The following is a 27,559-nucleotide window of genomic DNA, read 5'->3' on the forward strand; positions in this document are numbered from 1 at the left end:
TATAGGCTGGAAGATTCATAAATAATTTCCTCCATCTGAAAATCAACATATTTACCTGTTCCATCAAAAATCACTATGTCGATATTAGAGGATACAAAGTAAAAATATATATATTATATTAGTATACAATTTTTATGCACAATTTTTCATACATATTTCATGCCAAAAGTCATCACTTATTCATACTAGAACCATGCCACTATAATACCATTTCTAACTAATAATTGTCATTTACTAAATAAACAGTGTACCAAATTCATTCAATTATTATGCCCGAATCCATTCTAAATAAAATGCCAAAAAAAAACTCAATCACACCAGAACACCGACAACAAGTTTTATGCACACTTTTCATACATATTTCATACCAAAAGTCATCAATCATCCATACCAAAATCATGCCAATATAATATCAAAAAGTACCATTTTTAAATATTAATTGTCATTTTCTAAATAACCAGTATACAAAATTAATTCCACTATCATGCCCAAAATTCATTCCAACAAAATGCCAAAAGAAAAGTTCAATCATATCAAAATTGTACCAAAAAACATTATCAATTGCCATACATGTTTGATATAACTAGTACACCAAATTCAAACAAATTTTATGTAATTTTTTTGAACCATAAACATACCAAAAAATGAAAAATGGTTCACATAAAGAATGAACAAATTCAGTGTTCATACCAAAATCTAACAATCTACATAAAAAAGCGCCATAATTTAAAACTATTATACACATAAAAATCTGGGTTTTTTTTCTAGTATCACTGTTCCATTTTTATTTTTTTTTAACGTTTTGTTGGTAATCGATCAAGAAACTTTCATTCACAATTTCATAGCATTTAAACTGAATAGAAACATTTACAGAATATAATTTATATATGTCAATACAAATAAAATTTCAAAAAGAACACTAACCTGAAGGATCTCATCTACCGACATGTTTAATTAATATGAATAAGAAATCGTCTATTACAAAAATTGAAGATCATTGAATAAAAAAGAATAAGAATTAGACGACAGTGACTAAAAGAGAGAATATTGAGAAGAGAGAGAAACAGTGAAAAAAAATTTTAAAAAAAAAAAAAACTTTTTGAACATGATTAAACAAGTGAGAGAAAATGTCAATAATTATTTTGAGCTAAACAAGAAAAACAAATATTCTTTTTTGTTAGGACTCAATGCCAACAACTGTTTGGAGCTAAACAAGGAAAACAAATGTTCTTTTTTGTTAGGACTCTTCTATTTTTATGTCTCCTATTAATTATTATTAATTTTCAAATTATTTCCTACCAAAATTATCTGTTTTTACTTTATCATTTTAAATCATTTTTTTTAATTCAGTAGAATGTTATAACCTATAATTATTTATTGTTATTACTTGAAAGATAAAGAATAGTGTCATAACTTATAATTAAAGCTGTCAATATGGGCTAGCCCACCCCATCCGGGTTAACCCATACAGACTTTGAAATTTGAATGGGTCAGGCAGGACTAGCCCATTTTTAGTGTGGGCCAGAAAATGGTCGNTCATTTTTTTAATTCAGTAGAATGTTATAACCTATAATTATTTATTGTTATAACTTGAAAGATAAAGAATAGTGTCATAACTTATAATTAGAGCTGTCAATATGGGCTAGCCCACCCCATCCGGGCTAACCCATACAGACTTTGAAATTTGACGGGTCAGGCCGGGCTAGCCCATTTTTAGTGTGGACCAGAAAATGGTCGGCCCAACCTACAAGTACGTGGGCTACAGGCTTGCCGGGTCAGCCCTCTTTTCTTAAAAGTATTTTTTTTCTAATTTTTTTAATTAAATTATAATTTTAAAATATTATTATAAATATTGACAAGACAATATTACATGGTGTTAGTGTTACTACTTGTTAATCAAATATTTATTAAGTTTGATTTCAAGTAAAAACATAAATATCTAAATAGAAATATTAGTCTAATTGTTTTTCAATGATCATAATAAAACACAAAAACTATGACAATACTCCATAGGTTAGGGCCTATGTAGTGATTCCCTAGAAGTTTTAGGGAATTCTAATTTTATGTAGTACACATTTTAAAAACATAATTTGTATTTAACTTGTAATATTTCCAACTTTAAACAAATTTTGAATTTAGACTCTTGTTATTTTTTAATACTTTATTTTATTTTTATTTTTTAATTAATATTTTTTGTCCCACGGGTCGGCCCTATCCATATTTCTCAAGCCTCACAAATTGACAGGCTTATTCAGGTCAGGCTAAAAAGCCGTTTTCTTAAATGGACTCCAAAAATCATAGCCTAGCCCTATCAAATCACGAATTAGGCCAGGCTGGCCCAACGGATCTAGCCCATATTGACGGCTCTACTTATAATTATTAGTCCTATATATGTCAATTATAAAATTTTCACATTTAGGAGTTAGAAAGTGAACAATAAAATCTGAAAGGTCCATTGAAAACTACTCGGAAGCTTGGTTATTCTAACCCGGATTATGATATACACGATATATACAAGTGATATATAGTGCTACAATGGATTTCAGCTTTGAGTTTTGACTCCAAATCAATTCAAATCACCACTAATATTCCTCAAATTTTGTATATAGCTTCATCCAGGTATTGTCCCAAGTCCCAAAAAACTACCTCTCACATTCGAAAATTATTAACTAAAATTATCATATGAAAACAAGAAATTAACACATTTTTGAAAATTAAAAACCATCATTACAAAGCCATCTGGAGGATAATATAGTTCATCCTCTCAAAAATAAATTCAGATCTTACTACAAAAGTTGAATAAATGCAAAAATTTCCTAGCTATCAATGTTCAAACTTTTTTGATGGAATTATTACATTCATCTTCACTTGACAGGGGCAGGTGGAGCTGCACCACCAGTCGTTGGCCTGCGAGAGCAACGGATGTAAACATCATGTCATTTTTTGACTTTCGTCATACCAAACACATACACGTTGAAATTAGACAATTGTGAGGGAAAGAAAGGGAGGAGAAACTCACAGTCCAACGAAAACTTTGAAAGAGTCATAGATACCCCATTGTGCTCCAGTGAGTGTACCAATCATGACTATACGAATAGGAAGACCGCGCGTACAAAGACCCATCACACCTAGCTTGTTCACAGCCTATAAAAGACACAATCGCGTTAAAAATGCAAATGATTTTGAAAGGTACAACTAAATAACAGAATTTTGTTAACTCACATCGCCAACAGTTGCCCCCTTTGCGTTGTTTAGGAAAGAAACCAGGTTATCAGCAGGGTGTGACACAATAGCACAAAGAATACCAGCTAAATATCCACCAGCAAAGCTCACACCAAGCTGCGTTGATTTACTGCATTGGTCTTTTGGTGTTGGGATGACATTTTTGTAGAGTTGTTCCACAATTGTTTCAAATGATGCAAACTTCATCATGGTGTCTGTAAAATAACCCAATGTACAATAATAGGCTGATAAAGTACTACATAGAGCCAAAAAAGTTTCACATATATATACCAAGCTTCAAATCATGTGATCTTTGCTAACGCTAAAGGTTTTATCCCTCTCGACATGCGAAAGCTAAAACTAGCACATTACATGAAATGTAAACATACATGGAATCTGTCGTCCCCAGAGAGGAACAATCCCCTTATACAGCCTGTATACATAAAATCAAACATCCAATCTTCCATTAGTAAACTGTGTAAAGATAATACATGTTGTAAAAGAGTAATTCGCAATGAATTTATCAACATAACAAGGAATTACCCAGCGGCTCCCTCAGCCCTAACGAATTTGGGAAGTCCGTCAGACAAGCCTCTGGCAAAACCAGGCTGAGTCTGAACGCGAACCTTGACAGCCTCGAATGGACAGAGAGCAACATCAGCAATAACTTCAGCAGAAGCAGAACCAGCAAGGAAAATCAAAGTTTTGTACTTGGCAGCATTCTCAGGACCAGCAAGGTCTGTGTAATACTTCTTGAAATATTCATAGAATCCATATTTGCAAGCTCCCTGAGCGCTGTAACCGAGCAACGTAGGCACCCATCCCCTGAAGAATCCTCTAGCACCCTGCTCCTTAAGCAGAACACCAAAACCAGAGGAAATGCTCTTGTATTTTGCAGGATCGATCTAACAATTCGAACAACATCATTAATCATATTAGTAACAACAATGTAAAGGACTCTGCAGAACCTTAAAGAAGTAAGATCGAACAACATCATTAATCACATTAGTAACAAAATGTATACATATATATAATAAGATGACGGTACCTACCTGCATGTTACACTTGACAAGATCGAGTGGTGTAACGGCCATGTGAGTTAGACCACAACTCATAACACCACCAAAAGTACAAGCACCGTAATAAGCAGGTGAGAACATTTCTATTTTACGTGAAGACTCTTTTGGTGCCGCAACCAAAAAAGGCTTCTTGACAATTGATTCATCACATGGTTGAGATAATGTATTATTACTAATGATTGTGGATGAAGATAATGACGCGGTGTTATAAAGAAAATTGGGGATCAAAGGTGTCCGGGAACTAGAATTATCTATGTAGGCCATTGTAGTTAGACACTGTGTTGATTAAAGAAGAAGAAAATGTAGTAAAAGGTGATGTTATTTAAGGTGTAAGAAGAAAATTAGGACCGTTGCTGTAATGGTGGAGAATTGAAGAAATTATTGAAGGAAGGGCTGTCCATATTTGGCTCCTACCTAATATCTATGGCTTTCCTTTAATTTAATTTAACTCCTTTAAATCTGTTTTTCTTTTTAGACATAGTTGTATGGAGGGTGACAAATAAACGAGTTGAATTAAATCTGGGTAGTGATCGATTAATTTACGAGTCAAGACTTATTCCGCCTGAAGTATGCTTGGGTCAAACAACAAATCACAAACCAACAGTTCTCCTCTTTTTAAAAGGTTAGATCTTTAAGAGTAGTTTTAATTTAACTGAAATTGTATTTGAAGAAGATAAAAGTCTAGTAGTATACTTTAAGTTTTGATGGAAAAATAGTTATAGGAGATTCACGGTAAGAAATAACGAAATTATAAACTGATTTAAGAATTTTATCAACCAATAAATTAACACTGAATTACAAATGGACTATCGATAAATATTTTACCAATCAATGAAGTCTACTGATAAATAATATCGTTGAATTACATTTTGACTCGGCGAGTTATGATGATAGAATAGTTGAAGTGCGCACAAGGCGGTCGGACGCCACTATGATAAAAAACAATGGCACAAACATAAGGTTGGAACAGCTTATATTTTAGGCAATAGAGCTTTTATATATGCCCACAGCAACTGCTTTATTTTGTCCCCCAATTAAGACTATACTGGAAAAGCGTTTAAGAAAAGTATCATAATGCATGGAAGAAGCAAAAGACAAGCATATATAAAGAACATAAAGGTAGTGATAATACAACTTGTCTGGCAAATACATTGGGTAGTTGTCTGACAAAAATGCTTAAGACCTAATAATCAATAAATAAACTAAGATCAATAACAAAACCAGAACATGATACTACTCTGCAATTTCTATTAGATAATAATTCACATTGTGCTACCTCCTCACAGGTTTCAACGTCGTCAAGCTGACATAGGCAAAAACTTTGTAAGATGCTTCACAAATGGACTCCGAATCACCTTTGCAATCATTTATCTTCACCGCCCTTCATTGGATAAAGATTTTAGAGAAGAAAGAGATAATTTATGTGTCTCTACTCTCTAGTATGTAATTATGAAATCCTAAATGATTATGCACTTCATACATCCAAAAAATAAAAGAGAATACTATGGATTACACAGAAATGAACCAGTTGTCATTCATGACACAATAACACGCCAATAAGAGATAAAAAAACATATGATCTTTCATCATTGAACCTAAAAATTTGCAGAAGTGGAACTTCGACCATATAATATGGACTGTTGTTTGCTCCATTGAGGTGCTTCATCTGCGTCATTCAGTGGTTTTGCATGCATTCAGATTTAATCCACAAGAATGTCTAGTACCCAGACCCCATTTTGTGGGACTATATTGGGTATGTTGTTGTAACGTCTACTCATCTAGGACAACAACAAATATAACATACCCAGAGTAATCCCACAAGTGGGGTCCGGAAAGGGTAGAGTGTACACAGACCTTACCCCTACCTCTTAGAGATAGAGAGGTAGCTTCCAACAGAAGAATGTCTGGTAACTTCTTATATCATGAAACTACTCTGTAGAAAATTTTGGCATAAGACTCCTATGACAGAATTGAAGCACTATCAGTTGATCCAGTAACCAAATGCATGAAAAACATGAGTGCTCATGAGATGTCAATCTTATTTCGATCAACACCTTGTATAGAGAGGACTTCTGCTATTTAATACAAGGAAAAAGAGACTGCACACCTGTAATCCAGCTTTAGCTTCATAATCAAATGACTTGCAAAGAAGCTCATAAGTTGTCTGTAACCCCATCTGCAATAGCAACAAGATGTAAAGAGCTTAGGCAAACTATGATGAAAACTGAACTATTGCAGATAGTCGATCTACCTGTGAGGGTGACATAGTGGATATCAGGTACCTGCAGAGGTTGACGGATAAGTGTTATTGGAAACAGCTAGTCATTATAAACAAGTGAACAAAAGCAAATATATCTTAACTGTAATGTAGCAGCTGAAAAAGAATTTGCTGCTAGAAGCTTTTCAAGTTAGAGCTAAGCATATGTTATTCAGTACGGAGAGGAAAAGGCTGAGAGTAAGCTGGAAGTTGATTATGTAACAGGTTAATGGTATATATTTGACTGGTTCCAAAAGAAATTCTCCTGATATAGTTAAATTCCAACATTTTGAGCTGAATTGTTGAATCATCCAATGCACGTATAAGTATGTCCAATACATTAGTTTACCATAAATAGCTCTAAGGTAATTCTTTTATATAAATCAATTTTCATTTCAACAACCAAGAGTAAAAAATACAGAAATCTCCTGTAGCTTCAATAATTTTTGGCCAGCTTCTGCACTCTAGCATGATGTGCCACATCTTATGACAAGATATGACAAACATAGTTAGACTAAAGAGGATATTACTTTTGGGTAATCATACAAATGGAACCAATTACCGTTAAATATGAATTCCAGGTGATAGTATGTAAATTTGATTATTACAACATGCAGGATGATAAAGAAAGAGGACAAATATAACAGTTCTCTACAGAAGTAGAAAAACATTATTTATATTCAAGGTGTAGCCACCTAAGCTTATTATATTGATATTTCAACACCCTAAACATGTAAATGATATAGCTAAACGCACACAAATTGTTAGTATAACATATCAATAGATTACCTTAGTTTATTCCTATAGAAGTTCATTGCTATCATGTTTGCCTTCTGTACTGTTAGCACCACGGCACTCATTTTGCCCTGCAAAGTATTGATAAGCTTTCATTAGCACACAAACATGACAAACATTTCTCTCTAGTGCAACCTATATTCATGAGTTAAAGAAATGCACTAACAAATTTTCAGCAATGCTGCTGTGGCTAAGTGTTTTCAAATTAATGACTTAGTTTCTCTCCACCATCATCATTTTAGGAATCAAAGTGAAAAAAGAAACATTTATTATTAGAATGAGCAAAGATTAGTCCATCACCTTCTGAGCAATCAGCTCAATTAGCACCATTAAGAATTTCCCCAGCCCCTTCCCCTGAACACGATGTTCAAGCTGTAATTCATACACATAAAGAACAGGAATTTCTTCCTCGATGGTGAAGCGGTAATGTACAAAAGCCACAAGATGACCTTTATCATCCATACCGTCTGCATTACACCTTCCTTTCTTTGATAATTTGAGTGTAATGTTGGCATCCACATTTGAGATCTCATACACAAATATATAACGAGCTTCAGAAGAAACCATCTCCCTGCGCTTCACCTTCTCTTCTACAGGCCACTCTGTTCCATATGATGCCTCCATATTCACCTGTAAAAGGCCTATACCTTCAGAAAAGACGAAATATCCCTACGATCATTGATTTGAAGTTGTAGCTGAAACTCTAATCACAATTAATTAGCCATTTTGCTACCTTGAGGAGATTTTGAATATACTGCTTCACTGGAGAAGAAAGGCTATCTCCGCATCCCGAGTCCAAGTACACAGACAAATCTAATGATCAAATCAACTATACATTACACATACAAAAATTGAATAAAGTATAACAGCAAACAACATTATAAATAACCAACAAAGGTTGTGGTATAGGATAGATAGGATCCCTCTACCCTTAACCGGAGGTCTCAGCTACTAGCCCCAAGGAAGTATGGAAAACAAGTTTTACTAGAAAGAATCCACATTGATTGTCTCCTAGTCCCTCCCCCCCTCCTATGCCCCCTCCAATAGTATTTGGGTAGATAATATACAAAATGCTTTTAGGATAATATTTTTTGCTGAACCACCGAACATAAGAAAAGAAAATAAGTAAGAAATGCACTTATTTTCCTAGAAAACATTTTCCTCAGTACTGAACACAACCCTAATGACTAAAGCTCTTCCCTTTATGAAAGAAGATGACTGAATATGTGTAAAAAGGGTAAAAAGGCCCTTGTTTTTGGACTAATGCAAAGGTAAGTTTTTTTTTTTCTCCAACAAACCAACAACCACCAAAAAGAAAACACAAACAAAGATAGAATATGAAGGATTTAACAGATTATGGATTCACATTAATGGATATAAAATAAATAAAAATCCGAACCCTTTTTCTTGTAATGGCGAAAAATTGGGAAGGAAGAAAAAGGGTCTTTCTGAGAAACTGCAGCTTTGATTATGTCTTGCACCTTCTTCTTCTTTTCCAATATCTGCCTTCATAAACAAAGTAGGTTTAACTGTTAATTATTGCTTTGTTTTTCTAAATTTTCAAAAATTGATGATTTTGGGGAAATGGGCAAACGTTAGTTTATGTTACCTCTTTCCTTGTCATCTTCTTGTCTCTGTTATTCTTGGATTTCTTGTTCGACTCTGCGCTCTTCTCAACTTCCATTGCTGTCTACAATAACATCCTCCGACCTTTCCCAATTCTCTTGAAAGGTTATATATCCTCTCACTTTCTACCCAACATTTTCAAAAGTAGGAGCACTTCAGTACCCAAAATTCTTGAAAAATCTAAATAGACCCTTAATATTTTGAAATGTAGTAATATACTCCCTTTTCATTTTTAGTACTTATCAATTTTGGACTTTGCACCTTCTTTAAAAAAATAATAAATAATATGAGAATTTACAATAATATTCAGTGTTAGGTCTTGAGAAATGATTTAAGGATTTAGTAATTAATGTAAAGCTTAAATAGGAAAAATAAATATTTAGTTTTTGTTAATATATTAAAAATAACAAGTAAAGGTTATAATCTATATTTGAAACATTTGACAAGTAAAAGTGAACGAATAAATATTAAGTACTGCTACTCCAATGTTGGGAGTCTATACAATTTTGTAAAGGTCAAATACGAATACAAAATTGATGGCTTCAGTTGCAGTCTTGGCATTAATAAGTTTATCAAAATATTGTGATTCTTGGAAAGTAATGATTTTTGCACGATTCAACACAAGTGATGTTGTATTTTTGGAGAATTCGAACGATTCAAGTGTCCAGTATTTATTTTGAAACCCTACTAACTCGAAAAGAGGTGCATAATTTCTATTTTAAAAATAAGGCAATTCCATATACAAGATTTAAACTCATAACCTACTGTTAAGGATGAAGAGGTACACCACAACCTTTGATGGTAATTGGTAATCAATCCTAAAATACTATGTCATAACAGGTGTTCATCAACCTTGTGGCTCGGATCGTTGCTACTGCATGTGAATAAAATGCATACAGATATGTCCTAATATAGTATAGTATTAAAAGATTTAGCTGAAAAACGATATCTTAAATTATGAATAGTTTAACATCAAGCATAACCAAAAGAAATGGATCCAAAAATTTTGGTAGGTCACGCCTTTGACAACTCAACTAAAACAAATGCAAAATTTTAGAAGACTAGAATCCATATTCAGACAGGAAATCCCAAACGAAACAAAGTCTAAGCTCCGGGAACCTCAGCTTCTGCCTCAGCCACTGTTTCTTCAGCTGGTCGATCCAACTTCACACCAACATCTTCTGAATAGTCGCCATGCACCTGCAAAAAGAAACTCATTAGTAGTTTAAAAAAAAACAGATGTTACTAAAACAAATTTATTGCACATTCAAAGTATCCAAGCATGGTGCTCAATGTAGTGCACAGAAACCGAAAACAATCAAAACTTGCCTCCATCAACTTGCCAAGATCGAATTTAGGGGCCTTGAGGATCTTGACTTTGCGAATATAAACATTTTGGAGTGGAAAAATGCTTGAAGTAGCTTTCTCAATCTCTCTACCAATTGATTCAGGGATGAACTTAGCTACCAACTCCTTCAGGTCACAGGAACTTGCTTGGTTTCTCATGATCTCAACCATTTTGCGACGGATCTAACACAATAAGACAAACATGTTGATAAGAAATCAAAAGTAAACCTGCCAGATATTATCAGATAAGTAAATAAGTGAGATCAAGTACAAAATACCACCAACCTGACGGATCTGGCTGCTCTGAGCATAACATGTACGCTTCTGCTGGTTTGGACGCTTCTTTGTAAAAGCAATGCAGAACATCCTAAGAGTATAGCTATCTGTAGTCTTGACATCCACATGAGCCTCAATCAAAGTCTGCCACTTGCGCACCAGAGACCTCAACTTGTCTGTTGTGAAGTCCATTCCCTGAATATAGCCAACAATGAAGTTATTACTTTTTATCAAAACAAAGTCAAATTCCATCAATAAAAAGAGCTATTCTCCATTCTTGTGAAGAAATGATAGTGTAAAAGAATCATCATACATGGAAGTTTGTGAGGACATTCCTCCCTTGCACATCTTCTGCTCTCAAGCGGATCTTCCTGTAAGCCTGATCCTCATCCTTCTGAAGATCAGCCAAACTGACTTCAAATACTCTGTGCTTTAGTCCTTCTGAAGCAATCTGGAGCCAAAATGGAACAAATGCACTTGTTTAATATCAAAAAGAGGGAGGAGGGGGGAGAGACATGGGACTTTGAGATATAAATCTAAACATTAGAGATGAACCTTCCACCTCAAAATAAAATGAATAGACCAGAATAGGCAAACATATATATTTTTGAAGAGTGTGTTCAGAGGTTAGAAGTCACACAAACAGATCTAAACTACAAACAAAATGGAAAAGCTAATAAAATAGTTTGCTGAATTAACCTATCAAAGTTGAAGGAAGAAAACTAACATCATCCACCTGTGTTCTATAGCACAAAAATAACTATTACCATACTTCAATTTCAAACTAGTAGGTCTGCTATGTGAATCCCAAGTATCTGCCTTTGAGTCTATCTATACCTACACAGATGGTATTTTGCTAACATGTTACCCAACTATAGTAGGTTAGCACTGTCCCCTTTTTCTTTCCATTAATTTACCCTTAGCTTATCCTTGAAGTGGCTAGTAAAGTGAGAAGGGTATTTTGGGTATAGAAAAATGAGTATAATGCTAACCTGGCTATCATATTGATGCATTAAAAAGTTGAAACAATGCAGTTTTAGGTTTCTATCTGTGTTTAGTGACTAGTACTGTTACACTATCTTTTTGCATTCATTCATAATGCTATCTTGACAATCAATGTACAGGTTTCTCAACTACAACTTGTTTGGTGTGCCTCTCTTTATGAAATAGCCCATAAGCCCTAAGGCATGAAACATAATATAAGCACAAAGGCATCACTTAAGCAAAGTCAATACCTATCATGTCCTACACTAAACTTCAGGGAAAAACTATGCCTTAAGCAACCCTTTAACTACATTCAAAGGCATTCAATATTGCGAGGACTCATCATATATTGACTACTCTTACACTGATAATCATCTAATAAAGAAAAAACTTTGCACAGATAACCAACCTAACACTCCTGCACAATCCTCTTTAACTTTATCCAAAATGTTCGCTCACATAAATTGAAATGGAGGAACCAGAGTTATGTCATCAAGTTTTAAAACCTGTATAATCTACCGAAGAAAGAGCAACCACTATTCTACTTCCCCAAACACTTACAAACAATATACAGTTCAAGGTGCAGATTTGTGTTCAGAGTTCAGAGTTGCATCTCTTATATTACAAGCATAGCATACCTCTCTAAAGGATAGTCCAGTTAATTGTATTAGATAATTAATCTATATTTGATTGGATTGGCAATTGTTGGTATCAAAAATCAATCAAAATAACTAATGTGAAAATGTATGTACTAACAAAAGATTTACATAATTACAGAAGCGCAAAAGAAGTAGAAAATGAAAAGAGATTTCGACCTTAGTACCCTGAGTCCTAGTGACCAGGGTTTTGCCAACGTTTTTGATTTCAAAAACTGATGGTGCCTTAATGTCATACCAATCCTTCTTAGCATATGGATCGGCCACCTTCTTCTTTCCTCCCTTCTTTCCCTTTGAAATCCTCTTGTTCTTACTGTACAATAAAGTAACATTAGAATCAAAAGACGCAGAAAAAGTAAAAGATCAAATCGTTGTTAGAGAAAATTGCAGTGGACGAGAGATACCCGACAGCCATCTTGAGAATGAGAGATTAGAGCTGCTTTCAGACGGGGGGTGGGGGTTCGGAAGAAGAGGAAGGTGAATCTATATTACTGCAAAACCCTAGTTTTCTTTCAACAAGCAACTGCTTACTGGACTTTTTGGGCTTACTTACAAGCCCTGGGTAAAACAAATGGGCCACTAAGTATTGGATTGCTCATTGATTTGGCCCATAGTCATCTAACACAAGTATACTTATGTTCCTTATTTAGGCTATTATTTAGATTTTGTCCTCTTTTTTAAAAAAAAAGCAGTTCAAATATAATCATTGGATAACGTTAGATTCCGGTCTAATTTTTAAGAGTATAGTTTTAATCATATGGTAAAATGTTAGACTATCGTCTAACGATTACAATAACTTACAAGCTTTTAGAATATAGTTTAAATGTTTTCGCATAATACATAGTATTTAATGAGAAATAAAAAAGGAATCATTTATTAAATTATCATCCAAAAAAAAAAATAACTGATGAAAATTCCGATTGCAGTCAGGCTCATAAAGTTTTATGGTTAACTAGCTCGGGAGATTTGTACAAATAGGTGTTTTTTTTAACGTATGATGTGGAATTTAACGTGCTAAGTGTAAATATGACTTTTTTAAAGTAAAAGAGACCATAAAATTGAAATATAATATCAAAAATATTGAAGACACGAGGATTTAATATCGTAAGAAAAATTATTTTTCTAAGAATATAAGAGCTAATATGATTTTAAAGATGAATGTAAAGAGCAAATATATTGAAGAAATATAACGAAGGGGAAATATAACTTATTCGTGAGTGTACAAAGGCAAATATGATAATTGTCCATTTTTTATTAGTTTCTCTGTTTTTAATTTGTTTGTTAGTTTTTACTAGGCACGAGGATTAAACAAATAAATAATATTTTTTGAATCTTGTGGCTTTAAACTGAAGATATGTAGAATGTACCAAAATATTTTTTAATCTTGAGCTTTTAAACATGTCACGTGGAAAGTTAGAATTTTAAAAGTTGCCAAAAAAAGAAAAAAAAACATTCTCCTTTTAAACGGATTAAAAAGGAAAATGTGACAAAAAAATTAAAATTTGGAAATATTATTATTTTTCCTTTATGAATCATTTGGTAGAATGCACAAGAATAATACTGAATATAGCGTATTAGTAATTATGAGAATATTTTTTAGGGAACTTTCACATATAGCCACTCAAAAATAATTTAATTACGCTACATAGCTATAGTTTGCTAATTATTATTCGTAGCTAGTAGCTACATGTTATAGGGAGGAGAGTGGCGAGCAAGATTGGGAGAGGGAGAAGAGAGGCGAGCGAGAGATGGCAGAGAGTGGGAAAGAGGTGAATCGTATATATATATATTGGTTAGATAATTGTGTATATGTAACTGGTATACATATGCATTTGTATATTTGGCAAGCGAGATTGGGAGAGGGAGGAGAGAGGCGAGTGAGAGAGGACAATAATTTGTATAATTCGCATCTCGTTTGTATAATTCACAGGTACGTTTGTATAGTTCGCGGGTACGTTTATATAATTCGTGTGTTTTTATATAATTGAGTAATATAAACTCTGAAATTATACAAATATGATAAACTCGAAATAACGAATTGATATAAACATAAACATAGAACTTTAAATAGTTATACACATATATTATATAAAATCCAAAAAATTATACGTTTATACAAACTTTAAGAAGTTATACACAAAAGGATTGAATGTATGTGGTGATAAAACTGAAAAATCAAAGGAAATCATCGTCATATACAAATACAAACCATCGTATACAAACACAAATCAAACAAATAATTGTTAGTTGTGAATTATACAAACGTGGTTTATTATATAAACTCGAATTCAACCCACATAATTAATGGTTAATGTTAGTTGCGAGTGGTAATTATAGCAAACTGTAACTTTAATGATTAATTACGTAGTTTATGTTTGCCTAACCACGTAATTTCCCTATTTTTTATGCAGTTTAATTTAGTATATTAAAAATTGTTTTGTCCTTAGTCATGCTTATCTATATTTATATTACTAATATCATAATTTATCTTATATTAATTATGATAAGTTATAAATCTACCAAACAACATCTAGTTGGTATACTCTTATATCTGTAGTTACGTGGAATGTGTACCTGTGGCATCTGCTAAATTTGTCATCCAATAGTGGAACCTCACCAGGTCCCGCTTCGTGTAGATTATAGGTTTTGTCAAATTACAATTTTATCATCAACTTCTTTAATTTTGGCTCAAAGTAAAGCATATCAGTGCGTGTTTAGATTGATTTATTTTTAATATTTTTTGGCTCCTAAGCTATTTTTCAATTTTAAAAGTGTTTGCGTAACACAAAAAAGTTTTTTTAAGACGCACAAAGTATAAATAAAAAATAAAAAGTAAAAAATGAATGTTCCTAACTTATGAAGCAAATTTTTTAAAAATAACAACTACTAGTATCTAAGCTTTTGGCAAAATTCCTGGAGACAAACGTCATGAGAGGCTTTAATCAGACGTGTCTAATGGACATTCGAATCTAACAAATCTTACGTACAAACTGCCATCACTGATACACTTTTTTCTAAAACAAAATAATAACTTTTTTTAAAAGTATTAAAAACACATATAAATTTATCACAAATTATCAGTTTTATCCCAGAACTATTGATCCACGGCTTTAAAACATTTTTTTACTTGACGAAGTAAACCTTAGATACATCCGAATTTGCCACATGACATAACAAGTGGTCTCAAACTCTTGTAGAAGTATGAGACTCTTAATAAAAAGATCGAGAGAATGGTTGAAAACACCCCTAAACTTGGCGTAAATTTAGGGGTGTAGTTCATTCATGTTGCAAGAATATCGGTGGTGTATATAAGTTCAGTTATCAAGTAAGGTAATGTTTTTAAGATTGTCAATAGTTTAAGAAACTAATTAATAATATGTACCGAATTTAGAAGTGTTTCCAACACCAGGACTGTTTGTCAATAGATTGTTGGGAAAGTAGATGAATCAAAATTTGATTAAGTTTAATATTTGTTTGTCAATATTGAAGAATAATTTATACTCCGCCAATATTCGAAGTTAAAAGAGGAAGGAAAAAGAGTGACTATAGAAGGTGAAAAACACATGTGGAAGAGCACAATTGAATTTGGAGAGCCCCTTGAGACTGCAAGAGTCCGTGAATCAATGAACAGTGGTAACAACAGCATTCTTTTCATAATAATAATAATAGTGAAGGATCGTTTGGTGTGATAGCTAAAGAAAAATAATTTTCAGATAAGTGTTTAGTGCTCTTCAATTGTTTGTTTTAGTTACAAAGTGTGGGATAACATATTTCATGACTAGAATAAGTTATTCCTTCTTGTGGGTGAAATATTAATCATGAGATAATTTATCGGGAATAAAAATATAAAATAACAAGTACTCCTTAAACCCTCATAAACAAACAACTTATTATTAGCGAGTAATTTTGTAAACAAACAACTTATTTTTAAAAATTATACCATTGACAAACCAAACAACCAAATAAAAAATAGTTTCAACATAATTAATCTCATCATAATTTAGCCCAATATAATTTATCTATCATAATTAATCCCAACATAACTTGTCTTCAAATCAGACCCCTAACAACAATAATAATACTCCATAAATAAATAGTGATGGTGACATTTTTGACAAAGACACATTTTTGGAAAAGAACATTTTTATACAGTAACCAATTTGGATTTATCTCTCTCACACATACCCTTCAAGCTAGTCAGGTTATCATCACTAAACAAAAAGACAATTACTATTTGGGTATTTTTGAAATTTGTAAGAATAAGATAAAAAATGTACTACATTTTATATGATGTAGTTTGATTCGGCACGAAATTTAAGAAATAAATAAAGACTTGTATAACTAGTGATCCAAAATGAATGATGAGAATTTGTGTGGCTATAAATTATTTTATTAAGGATAAAATAAATATTTTATAGTTAAATTGTTATTTAATGTAAAAATGTGTCATTCTTTTTTTGACGGACTAAAAATGAAAGCAAATCACCTAAATTGGGACAGACGAGTAACATATTCCAATTATATAAATTTGTATACATTGATAGTGTAATCTATCGCCTCTACCTCCTCCATGAGCACCACCATTTCTATCGAAAAATTCTTTTCAAATTCCCATCTTTTCTCAATAAAAATTGAACACTATCACTAAAAATTCACAACGACACTAAAGACACCCCCAAAGCCCTCTTCTTGTAAATTACATTTTCTCCACAAAAATAGAAATATACACAAAAAAAAATTTAGATTTTTTAAAAAAATGAACGGGGGTATATAAAAATATTTATTTAAGAATTGCTCTAATTATGAGGTTGTCGCTAGTAGTTGTTTGGTCGTTTATTCTACGTTTTTATTTGAAATTATGATTACTATTTGTCTTGCCAGAAAATCATATTAGAGGGTGATTTTTTTTTCTTGAGGAGATGAGAGGGGAAAGAGGTGTACGAGTGTAGTTGGTTGTATTACACGCACACTAATTGATTGAGAAAAGGGTTTAAAAAGTTCAATCTCATAAAGTTTAAGTGTTTAATTGACAAAATCATGAGTAGAATAGTGAGGTTGACGTTCAAACAAGATATAAGGTCTTTCAGGTTATCCCGCCTTCTAATTTTGGTAACTCTTTAATTATAATTTTCCACATTACATGTTCATATAAAGACTACAAGATAATTGCTACATCCTACATATTTTTAGTTTTAAACCACAAAATTCCATAGTCCATTTTACTTTCTTAAGATCCATGTCAAATCAAAATCAGACAAACAAATTGACATAGAGGACTACTATATCTAGTACTAATAATGCAGAGCCTTTGTTATCATCAGAGGAGTCAAAATTCAAACTTTATGAATTCTAAATTTTAGGATAACAACATCCTACAAATGAGCTCTAAATTTAATCTTTTATATATAGTAAAGTTTTTCATAATACAATTACATAGTCATCTGAACTAAAACTATTAGATTCGGCTGAACTCATACCGTCCGGCCCCCACACCACTATCTAAGCAAAACTAAATAACTTTAACTCATGCTATGCTATATTTGTATATAAATATAATAGGCAAAAAAACAGTAAGTAGGAGTAATATTTTCTGATGTAGAAATGTTGATTCTGTACTGGTATCATTTTAGTAAAGAGAGGGGCCTGGTGGGTACTGTTAAGATGGAAAACAAAAGCAAGAAGTGACTGATCACAGAGTAATTGTACCAAGGTACTATCAAATGGTGTCCAGAATCCAAGAAGTTTATGTAATGTTGCTTTCAAGTATGCAAAAAAGAGATAAAAATATGAAGCAGGTAAAAAAAGTCATATTCTCTCTCTCTCTCTCTCTCTCTCTCTATTACTATATGATATGAGTGTATAGTGTATTTGCCTTCTGACTGATATAATAGGTCATGCATGCATGGGTCAATCACTTCCTTCCAAATATTTCCAACTTTATTTATCATTTGCTTTCCATTTTCATTTCCTATTTCTAGTCATTTCAAGTAACCCTACTTTTTCCCTATATATAAAACTACAACTATTCAGCTATACACCCACAATTACTTTTTCTACATAATTAGACATGGAGACAAAAAGTGATAATTTTAAAGATGGAGATGATCAGGAAATAAATGACTACTACTGTAGTTCAAGATCAGGAGTACTAGATTCTCTTGAAGATGAAGAAATTAAGAGGAAAATATGTTGTCACTCTTTGTATGGTCTTTTGGTTCAGACTCACTTGGATTGTTTGAAGGTATTTTCCTATTTTCACATCAATAATTTATCAAGAAATTAGGGTTCATGATTATTTTCTCGGATGGTTACTCAATTAGTAAAGTACTAAAGTCGTATTGCTTCTTGATTTTCTACTTTTCTTCAGTGACTTTCTGAGATAATAATTGTCAGTTGAGTAAGAAGTTGTTTAAGTTGGAAATTGATTAATTACTAGTAATTCATGTATATATAATTTTGGTGTGTATTATAATTAATTAGCAGGTTTGTTTGGGGATTACTGAGATTGACAAAATTGATCAAAAAGCTGAAGAGAAGTCATCAAAATATAAGAAAGTTATCTCACACACAATGGATCATCAAGCAGAATTGAACAATAAGTTCAGCTCACTCACAATGGATCAACCAGCTGAACTGGACAACTTCATGGTAATAATGGGTTTATTTCTTCTTTTTTGCTTTATAATCTCATTTTATGGACGGCAGTGACAGAAGCAGGATTTTCATCGGTTCAATATTTATAGTATATATACATAAAAATAAATTGTCTTTGTATATGTAGTGTGATTTTTAGAGGTCTGGACACAACTAGAAACAAAGGTTTTTCCTTCCACGAATCAACGAAAAACTTGTGTTATTAACATCATCATTTCTCCATCCATTATCTCTTAGATGACTTGTTAATGTGACCTAATTGTGTTTAAAATTAGTTGTTTACTAGGTTTTAGGTATATATGTAGCTTTAATTTTGTGTAAAAAGCTAATCAATGGTGTGGACAGGAAGCATATTGTGTGGCTCTAAGCAAGCTAAAAGAGGCAATGGAGGAACCTCATTTGGAGTCCATAAAGTTCATCAATCATATGTATTCTCAGCTCAGTGAACTCATGGAACTTCCTTCTACTACTCCTTCCACCCCATCTAATTTTGGTAACATTAATTACTTCCATTTTCTTTTTTTTTTTAACCAAATTTAGCACACACTTCATGATAGTAAATTCATATTACTAGCTATTTTGGTAAATGAAGAAGAACGGATTTTGATGTAGTAGTACCATATCTAGACAGGTAGCGTTCTCATAAGTGGGAAATTTGTGCCGTAGAACATAATTTTTTCATCGAATCAAATCATTGAAAAAATGTATGGTGGAAACAAATTATCAATGAATTAAATTGTGGAAATCAAACTTCCTATTTTTTTTCCATATGAAAACATTATTACTTTTTATTTTCTCACCAATTCAATCCAAAATATTCATATGAAAATAGCCTCGAATCATTTTTCAGCTGGAAAATAGTGATTTTAAATTGTTAATTCTTGTGACTTAATTATAATGTATGCATGCCATGTTAAATATGATAATTATTTTTCAAAATAAGAAATTTTGACTCTCGAAATTCGAACAATATCACAGGACGAAGGCTAGGAGTAAATAAGATGGTTATAAAAGTTCACAAGATATTTGTTCTTTTTAAAAAACAAGAAACTAAAGTATCTAGCAATTGGTTCTTGTTTTTTTTGTTTTTTGTAGATGGGATGAAGGCCGATGACGACAAATGAAATGGTGGCAGAAAGATTAAGCTAGCTGATTGATAGAGCCAAGATTCTATAAGCTCATAATTTATCTAATTATTTACTACTAATTAAGTTACTTTGTCTATCTTAATTAGCAATCGATGTATGGTGGAATTTCTTTGTTATAGCTAGATTGCCACAACTCGTATGTACTAGTATGTTTTTTTTTTCTTTTTATGTAACATTATGTTAATAATAATGAGGACTCCCAACAGCTGGTCGAACTCATAATTAAGGGTTTGAGATGTTCTGATATGATTATATGATATATGAAAGAGAGGCTTGTTGATGAATACAACTCGTATTAATTCTATATATGTTATTACGTTCATATATTAGTTTTACATATCTCTATCATGTTATACATTTAATTTTGTGGAAACGATTTCTTTACCTGATCACTTATAAATGAAATTGCAGATGTTAGTGTGGCATTTTAATATTATGTTGTATAACATATTAAGTCATGTCTCATGCATGCCACTCATTTGCTGCGTTGGCTCTAATATGTGAGTATTGGCATTTTATGCCTCATTACTCAAGATATTGTACAAATGGCATAAAACTAAAGATAAGTTTATAAAAGGCTATCTTCCTCTTTTGAATAGTACAATTGAATGAGTGTTACACTTAATTGTTTTATCATATGGTGTTAATTGACTTTAGATGCATGATTTTAAAGCAGCCAAGTGAATACAGAACTGATTGAGTACTAGTCGATCGCTAAATAGTTCATAACCAAAATTATAATCTCCGTTCAACAATAGTTATCCACTATTGACTTGACACACTTTTAGAAACAATAAATAATAGGGGTTACCCTTTGAATATATTAAATTTAATGCTTTGAAAAATATATTAGATATTGAATAGTATCTAATAGCAAAAATAAAATGGATAAAACAAATAAATAGTTCCTTAATTTTTTTAAACTCAACAAATATTGTAAGACATTTTTTTTAATACAGCACACAAGTAAAGAACTTTAATTTGCTATGATCAGGATAGTTTGAGTATTGGATAATATCATATCCTAATATAGAAACCTAAGTCAACTTAAACAGCTGAATTGGTCACACTTTTATGAGTCAAAATCCACACTTTGTGACACTCAACATTCTTCTGGAACATTAATTTTTTGCATAAATTGAACAAAAAAATGATTTTTTTATTTTGTTAATTAATTTGCACTGAAAAACATAATTTTAGAAAATAAAATATCATCTAACAGAGTTAATTCAATTCTCAAAACTCAAATATATATATTTGCTCAAAGATGAAAGGGACTTACCCGGATCCAACAATTAATTGCTTGCAGGTTCACGATAACTCAATAATTTTTATTCAACAGTATTCAAATATTCTTCAAGTATTTATGAATATTAAACTATGAATTCAATTATTATCGTATATTAACTATCCAGAATCTAGAGAACACTTACAATTCTGAAATATGTATTGTGATAAGATGTAGATGATCAGTCCAATCGGATAACTGATCATAATTCATAAGGAATGGTTAGTCTATATAGGTAGCTACTTAAACAAACATGGTTTCAGATTCTAGCACAAAACCTTTTTTTTTCTTCAGTCTTGTCAGATTATGTCACCTTTACTAATGACCTTCCTTTCATCTATTGCTTCTTGTTGCCTTCTTACCAATAATCCCTGTGCCTTCTGATATACTCAAGTTAAGTGACAAACAAAAAAGGTAAAAGTGGAAGCACCGTTTGGGGAGGAATCTTTACTTGTTTAGTTAAATGGTTGATTAGTATTTATTTTATTTATTAAGATTTTTATCTACTTAAGTAATTCACTATCATATTGAAATTCTAATTCTTTATAAAGAAGTTTAAATTCCAATATTATGCACTATTTAAAAAACGCCCAAATGCAAACGGATAAAAATCGATCTCCGACAATTCATTATGTAATATATTATACATATTTATAAATTATACACAACATATACAATTGATGTGTATAAATATTATAATTTAACCACACTAATAATAAACTAGGCGGAAGGATACATTTTGATTTATTATGTGAATTTTGGACTTTAACGTGACTTTTTTTTAGTATTTCTAGTCACGTTTAATAAAGAGAAATTTTAGCAAATAGTCATTATAATAAATTTAATTATGTTCCATAACTATAGTTTGCATATTTACAGGCTATAGTTACAGTTTAAGCTGTCTCGTTTGTATAATTCACGGGTTCGTTAGTATAATTGAACTATTTTTGTACAAACTCAAAATAACGAATTCATACAAACACAAACATCTGAACTTTAAACAGTTATACTAATTACATTATATAAATTCTGAATTATACAAACATGCAAATTATATAAACTCAAAACCTCATCTCACATAATTATCACAAATTATGGTCACGATAACTGTAATAACTAATTAACTAATATATATTTGCTTAATCATGTAATTTCCCCTTAATCATAATAGAATTCAAATGTGCTAGAAACTTAAAGAGAACAGAACTGTCAAAAAAATATACTTGACATATCACTTTAAAACTATCTAAAACATAAGGGATCATTTTTGTCATTTTGTCATATTATATTTACCAATATGAAGACTGAAGAGCCCTTATCTGTAGCAGCAGAAGAAGAGAAAGGATGATGAGCCTCTCCATTGCCTCACCTTCACCTTCACCTTCAGGTGTTACCTTCACTTCCAAGATTAACCTCTCCAAATCCTCCTTCCATGGCATTCAGATTCCTAAAATCATTCAGGCGCGTGCAGTAAACGCGCCGCCTCCTTCTTGTCCGTCTTTGGTGGTGAAAATGGCGAAGAGGGAAGAGGAATTGAAGGAAATCAGAACTAAGACTACTGAAGAGCTTCAGGAAGAGATTGTGGACCTTAAAGGAGAGCTATTTATGCTTCGTCTTCAAAGGTCCGCTCGAAATGAGTTCAAGTCCAGCGAGTTTCTGCGAATGCGAAAAAGGGTAATCTCTCTTTTCTCTGCTTTTGCTGTATATTTATATTAATTTTTTAATGCGTATGAAGTTCTTACCTTTGGAATTAGCAAATTTGACTGTTAAATGATAGTAGTAATTGTGAAGTTTTCAACACTGTACTGTTTTTAATGTCACCTCATTCCAATTATTAGATTTAGGTGCATATCTGTGTGAAGAATGAAACAGTTCCTAAATATGGGAACACTGCAGAGATACCTTTGCTGCTTAGCGCACACGGGATTCTTGAGATATGTGATGAGTTTTATTTGAATGGTGAATTTGAGTCTTAATTAAAATCCAATTTGTGACATTTAAGTTTTAGAAGGAAGTGTTCCTTGTGTCCTGCAGGAAGTACTGAAAATAGATGGGGTGTATGATTAAAAGAGGAGTAAGTGCACAGTAAAAGTCTACTGCGAAAAAGGACATAGTTGAGAGATACTGATGGCTATACCTGAGGTGTCTAATCAATCCCATAACCGATTCTCTTTAATTGACTATAGTGATTCATTCAGTATGAGCAGACGCTACAATAGCAGCTTAACCAGCTTAAAGTGGTTTGAATGTTGTTCAAAGCTTGTCTTAAATGCTTTTATCAATATGTATTATGATTCTTTCCTGTTCTTTGTTTTAGCATTATTCACATATCCGGTGCTTGTTTTGATAGACTATTTGCCTCTTATGGTTATATGTGTGTGTATATATACATAACACCTTTTATAATGTATTGCAATCATTTGTGCGCTAATAAGGTATACTTTTCCTCGCCAAGGAGTCTCTTTTGAAGAGGCAGTACTAAACAACTGATATCTCACTTTTGATAACAATGTGTATAATCATGTTCATTTTCCCATTTCCCTTCAGAAATTGCAGGTTCTTTTTCTTCATGTATTTACTTCTTGGTTTTATTTTACTTCACTTTGACGTGATTTACATAATGTGCTAGATTGCAAGGATGCTTACAGTTAAACGGGAGAGAGAGGTTGAAGAAGGGATTAACAAGAGGATATCCAGGAAGCTCGACCGGAAATGGAAGAAAAGCATTGTCCCTAGACCACCCCCCTCTTTGAAGAAGCTACGAGAGGAGGAGGCAGCAGAAGAAGCTAAGGAATCTGCCTCCTGATTACAGACATTTAAACTAGCAGGCAAATGTTGCATTTTCTTTTCTGGCTTCTCCTCTCATTTTGTTGATTCCCCATACGTATAGTTTATAACTGCTCCTGAAATTTTGTATTAAACCAACTTAATTTGCAAGTGATCATTCTTAACTATGTTCCCAATCATTGAGGATGGTGTCAATTTTCTTCCAGTCAAAATTGTACCTGAATGGTGAAATCTGTTTCGGTTTCTTCCAAGTTCTCTTTTTTTTTCCTGAACCTCCAATTATGACTGCCACAAATTATCAGCTAGAAGATTCCTGTAATTTGAACTACTTCACCTTCCTGGGAAAGGATAGGTATTAAAATACAAGGTTGGGGTGAAGAAAAATACAAGGTTGGGGTGAAGAAAACTTCACGAAAGTCTACGCAAAAACAAGTCTGTTGAAAAGGCTATGTTCACTTCATCAAAGCTGATTTAACTTGGCTACAAAGATTCTACCAAATAGGGATACATCTCATTTTTTAGTTTCCTCGATGTAGTCGTTCTCAAATTTCTGAAATAGTATAGTTTCCTTTTGCTCTTTGCTTCTTTAAGTATGTGGATAAGATGCTCCATACATAGTTGTGCTGTCTTCTTCGTTCTGTTTTAGTTGGATACAGGTTTTTTTATCCTGGATATATCGCAACGTAGATATGATTCAAACATGTCAATGGTTAATGCCCTGCCCACTTCCCTCCTCTTTCACTCTGTTTCGTGTCTTAACACTAGTACTGCAATTGGTTTTCTTCAATGCAGATGTCTTTACGCTATTGATATGTAAAAAAGCATAATATTATTCAGATTGTTATATAATTTGCTAGAATCATGGTAACCTCTCCATGGAATGTTATGATTTAAAAAGTTTATAGTTCTATAAAGCCGTATCTCTGACCATGAACCCCTAGCTTTTGACTATTAGATGATGTTGAGTTAGGATCATCCATCTTAACAAAAAGAGGAAATGGTGGAGGATTTTTCACATTTGGCTTCTTCCATTCTCAGTAATCACCTTGATTCTGAATAATGAATGAGAAATCTCAATATAGTAGAATCAATAACATATAACCATTCTTAATAGGACTTATTACTTGTGCAATATTGCATAGTTTAAGCCAAAAGCTCTGATTTTGACAAATTAATTATAGCATACAACCCAAACACCAAGATGCAAAAGCATATATCTACTTTTCAACCAAAACAACCCCACCAAAGAGTGTGATCCCTTGCGGAGTTTTATATTTGACCCCGAACCTAACCTGTTATAGTCAGACAAGTAAAATGGAAATAAATAATATATGTAATCTAGTATTGCGTGTCTGACGAGTCACCAAAAATGCCTCCCAGGATTGATGATCCTTCATTTCCACCATTATTGTCACCACCACCTATGATCCCCTGCATGAAAGTCTGACCAACCTGTTGAGCTGCACCTTCTACAAGTCCTTGTATTGCAGCATTCATCAAATTATTCCCGAAACCATTGTTTGCCCCTGGAGTCTGCATATACTGGTTTGGCCTCACTTGTCCTTGAATCATAGTAGGTTGCAGGAACTGTTGCTGTGGAACTGCACTTGTACTAGCACTATGAAACAACTGGTTTGGCCTTGCTTGTCCTTGAATTATAGGAGGTTGTAGGAACTGTTGCTGCGGAACTGCACTTGTACTAGCACTATGAAACAGCTGGTTTGGCCTCGCTTGTCCTTGAAATACTGTAGGCTGTAGAGCATGGTTGTTAGTTATTGCACCTGTGCTTGCGGCATGCATCAAATGATGTGACCTTGCTTGTCTACCCACAGTAGCCTGCTGGAATTGGTTAGGAGCCCCTGGGAATGAATGGTGGTGCTGGAGGGCAGTTGACTGTGAAGCTTCCTGCCTAGGGGCAGAAGTTAAACAATCCAAATGAACATCAAACTCACAAGCAGGACATCTATAAAGCCACTGCTTGACTCCAATCTTGCGGCATACATCACAAGAGAAGCCTTTGGCATTAGCATAAGGATTCTTGAAGGTGAGTTCAAGCGAGCATTGGTGCAGTTCGTGTGTGATTTTGAGAGGTCTAGATGCACAAATCACATGGAGATCAAACTCACAATAACTGCAATGGTAGCTAAAGCCGGTTCCATGGCGTTTACAGGCATCACAATTGAACTGGCCACCAGGGTATTTGGACGTTGGGAGGAGGTTGAGAGGGTGGTTCGGATGAGAGGGGTGAGTAATCAGCTGTGGGAATTTAGCACAGCTTAAATGAAGAGTGAAGTTGCAAGGCCTACATATGTACATTTGGCCTGATGGCGGAAGTCTGCATCCTGAACAAGGGCTTAGATCTTGGAGTTGGGTGCATAACTCCAATTCATGTGGATGACTAAAGTGCTTTAGGCTTGAAGTTGGATCATTGTTCAGTTTCACCCTTCCCATCTTCTTGCCTCTTTTCTCCTATTTTTTCCCTCTTTACTGTTCTGATTTGGAGAATTAATTGTTATAAAAAGGAGGTGATTAGGGGATGAACTGTAGCTAAGACAGAGTGGCAACCAGTTGACTTTTGGAATTTATGAGATTAAGTCTATGCCCAACACGGTTTGTGTCACTGATTGGGATGTGTGCAGTAATGCAAACAGCATTGATTGGTTCTTCTTTGACCAATTCTCATAGGATGTTTACTTCAAGTTTTCATTGTGTGTCTGGGGGGGGGGGGGGCTATGGTTGGTGGCTCTCTAGCTTTTTTTTTCACCACCCGGTATCCGGAGCCCACATTAGAGCCCCAACTAAATCTGAATTGTGCACTGCATGTCCCATTCAAAGGTGGCGCTCCCAACAAGGTTTTCTTTGTACCGAGGATTTGAACCCAAAAACTCTGATTAAGGTTGAAACAGTCTCACAACTGCTCAATAACCCATGTTGGTACTCTCTAGTTTCTTCATAAGATTATGATACATTAAAAGCATATTCAATTTTCAGATATAATGTTGTTAGAAGGAAAGAAAAATGAATTATGGGTTATAGTGTGCAAGTGATATAGTTACCTTTCTCAAAAAAATAAAATATAAAAAATGAGCGAGTGTTGACCTAGTTTATTACACATCCTAACCTGGAATTCTCTACTTCACCTGCAATAAATTAGATGGTCTATTTTAATTCCATATGACATTTAAGTATTCTGAGTTGGACCCAGAAGCCACCAACGTGATGCAGTAGTAGGTTGCTCAAATAGTTGTGGATTCGAGTCATTAAGGTAGCAAAAAAGTAGGAGCTCCTAGGACTTAGGAGGGGTAAAAGAAAAAAAATCTCAATAGAAACAAAAAAAGTTCATTAGAATTTTTTTTCATCGGCTAAAGTCTTAGCGGATAGAGTTACATATTTCATGAAAGATGCATGATAAAATAGTCGAGGTGTATCCAAATTAGTTC

General features: G+C 33.1%; 6 protein-coding genes across 7 annotated transcripts; 2 read left to right on the forward strand and 4 right to left on the reverse strand.

Annotated features, from left to right (window-relative positions):
- Positions 1-2,720: 2,720 nt before the first annotated feature.
- LOC125873143 (mitochondrial phosphate carrier protein 3, mitochondrial-like) lies at positions 2,721-4,568 on the reverse strand. Its single transcript, XM_049554022.1, has 6 exons — positions 4,275-4,568; positions 3,766-4,127; positions 3,612-3,655; positions 3,223-3,437; positions 3,020-3,144; positions 2,721-2,907 (listed from the first exon to the last, which is right to left on the reverse strand). The coding sequence occupies exons 1-6, from the start codon at positions 4,563-4,565 to the stop codon at positions 2,865-2,867; spliced, it is 1,080 nt and encodes a 359-aa protein (XP_049409979.1). The 5' UTR covers positions 4,566-4,568; the 3' UTR covers positions 2,721-2,864.
- An 837-nt stretch (positions 4,569-5,405) lies between these two features.
- LOC125875041 (uncharacterized) lies at positions 5,406-9,069 on the reverse strand. The gene is given in 9 exon segments (XM_049556100.1): positions 5,406-5,659; positions 5,661-5,682; positions 6,407-6,477; positions 6,553-6,583; positions 7,348-7,424; positions 7,654-7,983; positions 8,087-8,166; positions 8,753-8,855; positions 8,963-9,069. Coding segments are annotated over 9 exon segments (849 nt in total). The 5' UTR covers positions 9,038-9,069; the 3' UTR covers positions 5,406-5,599.
- Positions 9,070-9,909: 840 nt separating this feature from the next.
- Positions 9,910-12,794, reverse strand: LOC125874090 (40S ribosomal protein S3a-like). The gene is made up of 6 exons (XM_049554900.1): positions 12,647-12,794; positions 12,402-12,555; positions 10,916-11,053; positions 10,612-10,797; positions 10,309-10,509; positions 9,910-10,179 (listed from the first exon to the last, which is right to left on the reverse strand). Exons 1-6 carry the CDS (start codon positions 12,655-12,657, stop codon positions 10,084-10,086), a joined length of 786 nt encoding a protein of 261 aa, XP_049410857.1. The 5' UTR covers positions 12,658-12,794; the 3' UTR covers positions 9,910-10,083.
- A 5,490-nt stretch (positions 12,795-18,284) lies between these two features.
- On the forward strand, positions 18,285-20,325 carry LOC125874118 (homeobox protein knotted-1-like 6). 2 transcript variants are annotated; one of them, XM_049554939.1, is made up of 4 exons: positions 18,285-18,483; positions 18,723-18,890; positions 19,242-19,389; positions 19,992-20,325. In XM_049554939.1, exons 1-4 carry the CDS (start codon positions 18,310-18,312, stop codon positions 20,018-20,020), a joined length of 519 nt encoding a protein of 172 aa, XP_049410896.1. In that variant the 5' UTR covers positions 18,285-18,309; the 3' UTR covers positions 20,021-20,325. The 2 variants fall into 2 exon arrangements, with proteins under 2 accessions (XP_049410896.1, XP_049410897.1); XM_049554940.1 differs by having other exon boundaries at positions 18,726-18,890.
- Positions 20,326-22,641: 2,316 nt separating this feature from the next.
- LOC125874634 (50S ribosomal protein L29, chloroplastic-like) lies at positions 22,642-24,379 on the forward strand. Its single transcript, XM_049555602.1, has 2 exons — positions 22,642-23,006; positions 23,962-24,379. The coding sequence occupies exons 1-2, from the start codon at positions 22,677-22,679 to the stop codon at positions 24,136-24,138; spliced, it is 507 nt and encodes a 168-aa protein (XP_049411559.1). The 5' UTR covers positions 22,642-22,676; the 3' UTR covers positions 24,139-24,379.
- An 844-nt stretch (positions 24,380-25,223) lies between these two features.
- Positions 25,224-26,626, reverse strand: LOC125875023 (uncharacterized). Its single transcript, XM_049556076.1, has one exon. The coding sequence runs from the start codon at positions 26,568-26,570 to the stop codon at positions 25,458-25,460; it is 1,113 nt and encodes a 370-aa protein (XP_049412033.1). The 5' UTR covers positions 26,571-26,626; the 3' UTR covers positions 25,224-25,457.
- Positions 26,627-27,559: the final 933 nt, after the last annotated feature.

The sequence above is a fragment of the Solanum stenotomum genome, chromosome 8, assembly GCF_019186545.1.
Source record: "Solanum stenotomum isolate F172 chromosome 8, ASM1918654v1, whole genome shotgun sequence".
Taxonomy (NCBI): Eukaryota; Viridiplantae; Streptophyta; class Magnoliopsida; order Solanales; family Solanaceae; genus Solanum; species Solanum stenotomum.